The sequence below is a fragment of the Anabrus simplex genome, chromosome 3 (assembly GCF_040414725.1).
Source record: "Anabrus simplex isolate iqAnaSimp1 chromosome 3, ASM4041472v1, whole genome shotgun sequence".
Classification (NCBI taxonomy): Eukaryota; Metazoa; Arthropoda; class Insecta; order Orthoptera; family Tettigoniidae; genus Anabrus; species Anabrus simplex.
Window position 1 is genome coordinate 128,182,526 of NC_090267.1, and position 6,671 is coordinate 128,189,196.

A 6,671-nucleotide genomic window follows, 5' to 3' on the forward strand; every position below is an offset into this window, starting at 1 on the left:
GAGAAACAAAATGCAAAATTTTTACTGTAATATATTTTAAACTGAAATAAAATTATTAACTATTCACTCAAGGGAGAATATATTACTGAAAATACCGCTTGAACTGTAACATTCAGTCCTTGAGTGTATGAAAAGTAACATAACTATATTCTCCTAGACACACTGACAACTTCCCAATGATCATTCAGAGAAATATGCATAATCTATAACCAGCGTAAATGCTGCAAGTTCTTGTTTGCGTAATACCTTGTATCGGCTTCCTCTAAGAAAAAAATTAGCGGGTTGAATACCTGTTGGCTTTTTAACAAAGAAATTTGCAACACAACTCACACTTTTTTTTTTTCAGAGACATCGCGGTGCCGGAATTGAATTTTGTCCGACAGGAGTTCGTTCACGCGGCAATAAATATATTGACACGAGGTAGGCGTATCTGAGTATCTTAAAATACCACCAGATTGAACCGTGATCGAAAACCCCTACTTAGGTTGAGAAGGGATATTCTACAGTGTGAACCACAAGTACGGGCTTTAGTCTGAGGCTGATTCGTTGTAGCTGTTTGGTCAAGCAATACCTGAATGTATGTCCAATGAATCTAAAAATAGGAAATATCCTCCGATGTGGCTATGTAGACTACCCTCGGATCACATGTCACACATTCACTAAATCTTTTTTTTACATAAATATGTCTTATGACTGGGGTCATCTGAAATTAGAGGTACAAAATGTATGACGTGATGTTACCTAGCAACCGTGCAGGCTGTGATGCGAAGTATCGATAGAGGGCCATGACTGACAGACATATAGAACAGGCCTCATCTCATCGTATTCTTTTTTTTTTCTTTTTTTTCTTTGCTATTGGCTTTACGCCGCACTGACACACATAGGTCTTATGGCGACGATGGGACAGGCAAGGCCTAGGACTGGAAAGGAAGCGTCCGTGGCCTTAATTAATGTACAGCCCCAGCATTTGCCTAATGTGAAAATGGGAAACCACGGAAACCCATCTTCAGGGCTCCCGACAGTGGGGTTCGTACCCACTATCTCCCGAATACTGGATACTAGCCGCACTTAAGTAACTGCAGCTATCGATCTCGGTCATTGTATTCTAGAGAACTGATTATACCATTCCTGGAAGTTTCTTAGGCCCTTAATCAGATTCCCCCTTCCTGCAGTGAATTTTCTTGTTGACTCCAAAGACCACACAGATGTCTCTTGAACACGATTCGTTAGATGCAAATACATTCATCGATATCAGTTTGAGTTAAGCTTGCTGAAAGACTATTCATGATCATTTGATTTAGCCAAAGGGGAATTTGAGATCATTTTAGATTGATGATTTAATGGCGCAGATTAATAGACAAGGAGAGCCTCCGCAACCCGTCGGCCTCACACCTCTAGGTTCCGGGTTCAAATTTCTGTCACTCAATGTGAGATTTGTGCTGGACAAAGCAGAGGTGGGACAGGTTTTTCTCCGTGCACTCCGGTTTTCCCTGTCATCATTCATTCCAACAACACGCTCCAATATCGTTTCATCTGTTAGTCAATAATCATTGCCCCAGAGGAGTGTGACAGGCTTCTACAGCCGGCACAATTCCTATCCTCGCCGCTAGATAGGGACTTCATTCCTTCCATCCCTGACCTGTTCGAATGAAGTCATATCTATTAAACATTTCCTAAACACTTGCTGGATTGTGTTTTAAACGAAAATATGAACACGATAATGTAACACTTTTTTTTTGCTAGTTGCTTTACGTCGCACCGACACAGATAGGTCTTATGTGACGATGGGATAGGAAAGGCCTAGGAGTTGGAAGGAAGCGGCCGTGGCCTTAATTAAGGTACAGTCCCAGCATTTGCCTGGTGTGAAAATGGGAAACCACGGAAAACCGTTTTCAGGGCTGCCGATTGTGGGATTCGAACCTACTATCCCCCGGATGCAAGCTCACAGCCGCGCGCCTCTACGCGCACGGCCAACTCGCCCGGTGTAACACTTTCTCTGGGTCTGAGGAAATGATTATAGAAGTTCTTTTGTGATGATCGAATGATGTTATAGTTGGTTCGTGTGAGTGACATAGGATCGCACAGTGCAAGCTCAAGTACACTTCCTGATAGAGAAAGTACTGTAATCGGCTGAAAATTGTAAGACCGCAAGTACAAAGACGACTGAAAGTGAGGAGAACATTGTCATATTCATAACTTGGATACTTAATAAATAACATTTATCTACATTTTTGTCCATGAAAGGGTGCTCTTGTAAGCATTAGGTACGAGTTTAATATAATTCCGTAAGGCTATTGGTAACCTGGGGTATCCCTTGTGAGGCAGACCATCCGAAGAGAGTAGGTGGTATCTGCCGTGTGTAGGAAACTGCACGTTATTGAGGTGGAGGATAATGCCGGGAGTAGAGAGGAATTTCAGGGATATTCTGAACAGTACAAACACCCAGTCGCCTAGAAAACGGAATTAACCATTTAAGATCAAAATCTCGAAACCGTCTTGGATTCGAACCTGGAGCCCTCTGAACCGAAGGCCACTTCACTGACTTTTCATCCGAGGAACAGGGTGGTTTAAATCATAATATTTATGCACAAATTCCTCTAAACGATGCCTGTCACTTCCCTAGCATAACGCGTAGAATTGCGCAAATTTATAGACAAAGTGTGTATTGCGCAATTCATATTAAACAGGTTTCTTCCTTTTGATCTAGCTTTCATCTCATTTCATTTGGGGTCGGCTCCTCCTATATTATATTATGGACTTATCTGGGATAACATCCAGGTTCTGATTTGATATTAAAGAGTACCAAAAAATATTTTATTACGAAAGATACCACTAACATGTACTTTTTTTACATAAATATGTCTTATGGTTGTGGGACATCTTAAAGTAGCTATACAGTATTCTGGATATATTGGGTTCGAACCCCACTGTTAGCATTCCTGAAGATGGTTTTCCCATTTTCACACCAGGCAAATGCTGGGGCTGTACCTTAATAAGGCCACGGCCGCTTCCTTCCCATTCGTAGACCTTTCCTGTCCCACCGTCGCCATAAGACATATCTGTATCGGTGCGACGTAAACAACTTGTAAAAAAAAGCCTTACAGAATGTGAGACGTGATGTTACCTAGCAACCGTGCAGGATGTGATGTGAAGTATTGATGGTCGGTCTTTGTTTTAGGAGGTGTGCCGACAACAAAATTGAAGTTCTCTTTGCCTCAGCGAAATGTTGCAGTGTTAATGTTCAGCGTATTTCATAGCCTGTCATTCACCAGTCTCATTCATCTTGTGTTAAATTCTTGGTATATTTGGCAGTTCAAAGGACTCCATTCAACATTTCCCTGGAGTATTTCCGTCCATATAAGTACAGTCGCTCAAAAAAGAGAATGACCACATGGTATTGTACAAGATCCTCGCAGGTACACTTTCCTCAGAAACAAATAAACCTATATATATAATGTTGTGGGTATCCACAGCGTTTGCATTTACATAGGAAATGAAATATATTTTGATAAAAATTAAGTTTAACAAAATATTATATGCAAAGTACATAAACAACACCATGAGCACATTATTTTCTTCAGCGACTATACATTGCTAGTCCCTCTCCGTTTCGACCGAAATAGGTAAACTCATAATATTCATTCTGGAGAACATATTCTTTGAAATATTTTCTCTGTTTCCTGTTGGTTCTTTCCTAAAGTTACGAACTGTTTCTGCGAATCCTGAGTTGGATGTATTTAGTACTGCTGAATATTGGGCATGTAAGTACAGGAAAGGTAAGGGTCATGAAAAGCTGGTAAAATAGATCTCGGAAACTTCTTACTGTACTTTTAGGTTTCAGTATATTCTTATGCAGATAGAAATCAGACTGTTTTGTTGTTGATAAATTCATAATCAAGATGGGAAGGAATTCACAAAGAAATTGGCAAATCATTATTAATAAGGTCAAATTTATTGGCCATTCCATGCATAGTAGACATAAAATATACAATGTACAAGACACATAACAATCGTAAAAAATAACAGACAACAATAAAACTCAACTGAGAAATAAATTAATGATTGGATCCAACGTATAGAGTAGTAGGTATAAGTAGCGGATACTGCAAGTCATTCGCGAAATATTGTTAACAAAATGTACATATGAATGCCATCGTCCATGATCTTAAAAAGTACTGTTGTTGAAATTGCTTAAAGTTTTGTGATCGAAAGTGGTCCATTGGTTTTTGAAACTCTGATAGAGTTGTTCATGATAATCTGTAACAAAATGTAATGAAGAACGTATTTATGAACAAAGAAAATTTTGGTTGCCGCAATTTCGTCATTATATGAACCACCTGTCGTGAAATAGAGAGACTGGTAGTTGGTTCAAAGACGCGCAGTAGCTTAGCCGTGATAGTGTCCACCACCACCGCCGCCGCCGCCACCACCACCAGAGCTGAAGCCCCAGTCCTTGTGGTCGGAGTGACCGCCCTTCTTTGCGTAGTCGGAGTGGTGCTTGTGGTGAGATTCGTGTCCTCCAGCGCCCTTGTGTCCCTTGTGGTCGTGGTAGTGGCTGCCCTTCTCGTGGTGTCCCTTCTTGCCGTGGTCGTCGTGATGGTATCCACTGTGGTGGTGTCCGCCCTTGTGGTGACCGCCCTTCTTGCTGTCGTGCTCGTGATAGTATCCACCATGCTTACCATGGTGTCCCTCGTCATGGTGCTCATCGTAGAATTCCTTCTTCTTTCCGTACTCATCGAGCTTGTGAATTTCATGATGTCCCTTAGTGCTGTGACCCTTGTTGAAGTGTCCCTTTTCTCCGTATTTATGTCCTTTCTGGCCCTTTTCTCCGTGGTGATGCTCGCCGTAGTATCCTCCTTCATCGTGGTGGCTCTTCTTATGACCGCCATGGTCACTGTAGTGCCCGGAATGGCCCTCTTTGTCATGATGGCCCTTGTGGCCCTTCTCATGTTCATGGTAGCCCTTGTATCCCTTATCTCCTTTGCTGCCGTGGCTGGAATGATGGTCTGCGTGGTGCTCTTCGCCACCACCCTTCTCGTAATGCTTGTGCGACGCTGCTGCTTCTAAGTCGCCAAGATCACGACGCCTGATGTCTCGGGCATCGCTAACACTTAGGAGCTGTACAAGGAACACAGTTCCAAGCAAGAATAGGAGAGTCCTACAGCTGTTGACAGCCATTGTAAGACAAGAGAACTCAAGTGAATGATGCTTTGTCAGTGAGCCCCGTCGGTATTTATATGATTGGATTTTCTACTCTGGTGGGAAACAAAGCATACAGCGCAATTTTGCTGTTGTCACCACTATTCTCAGTGTTTTATTTTTACACCTTGTACTCTTGTGGCTGTTGAAGTGTGCGATTGGTATACCTGTTTCTCCATTCTCCCTAAGTGAAGAAACATTTTAGGTTTTCCTTTTTCTCACTTCACTGGAACGAACGCTTTCACTTTTTTAACATGCAACTTGTTAGAAGCTGAAGCTGCTCAACATAAACACGACAAATAAAAGTTTCGTGTAATATCTGACGATACAATTAAAGTAGCTCGGTCCGCAAATATTTTAGGCGTGCTTTTTGAACCGAAGAATTAATTAATTACCTTGTTACACTGCAGTGGTGAGCAAAGAAAAAAAGGATTCCTATGTTTCACTTGGGCACTTCCCCTAACAGAGTCTCGCCGCACTAGCGGTGAAGTTACTGGACTAAATCCAACGGGATACGTAACAGGGAGGAATTGGGGCATGAAACGTTGCATAATAGATGGTGATGGAAATTTTCGGTCAAGACCTAGAAACAGCACTTTAATATTGGCAAGTCAGAAACCGTTCCATTGAACCGAACTTCATGGTAAATTCTATGTCAGACTAAAGAATTCTCAATGTACCTCTTAATACATGTACTATGTATATATGAACTTGGAAGTTTAGTATGAGGGGTTAAAATCTAAGTAACCATCTTAGAGATGTGAGTACTCTCAATAACGACTCGAAAGTTGTAGTAAGGTATGAGAAGAAACTAAATTCATTTTTTAAAACATAGCTATGCCTAATTTAAATGTTGATCAATGAAAATATATTCCCTCATAACGAAAAGGATAGATGAAGCTGCTCGGCATAAACACGACAAATAAAAGCAAATGTTGGGCGTATATCTGAGCATAGGCTAACTTCGCAGCCCTAGCCTTGTTGGTGGTGGTGGTGATTATTGTTTTAAGAGGGAGTACAACTAGGCAACCATCCTCTACCCTGGCCTTATTCTTGCATGATCCTATCCCACCGTCCCTATAAGACTTTTCTAAGTCGGTTCTTTCGTAAAACAAATAACACTGTTCTACAAAGGTTCTTTTTCTGCGATGAAAATAAGAAATTCTAAAGGAATTTACATTGCTAAGTTCAATTCTGAAATCAGAATTGCGCTGTCAGGGATAGTTTTCCATTAATCTGAACATGTATATCATATGTGGTAACATTGTTCGCTGCAAATTTGTTACTTTTATTTAAAAAGTTAAATAGTTGGAAACATTAACTTTACTATATCTGATTCTTCTTCAGGCATTCATGTTATTGTTCCGATAGTGTGGCATATAATTTCAAAATCACAGTGAGAATGAAAAGATTTCTACCAATTTAAAATTAATTTAATTGGCTTCTTCAGATATACCAAGTGAGTAATTCTG

The 6,671-nt window shown here is 40.8% G+C and overlaps 1 protein-coding gene across 1 annotated transcript; it reads right to left on the reverse strand.

Annotated features, from left to right (window-relative positions):
• Positions 1-4,386: 4,386 nt before the first annotated feature.
• Positions 4,387-5,178, reverse strand: LOC136866690 (histidine-rich glycoprotein-like). Its single transcript, XM_067143803.2, has one exon. The coding sequence runs from the start codon at positions 5,176-5,178 to the stop codon at positions 4,387-4,389; it is 792 nt and encodes a 263-aa protein (XP_066999904.2).
• Positions 5,179-6,671: the final 1,493 nt, after the last annotated feature.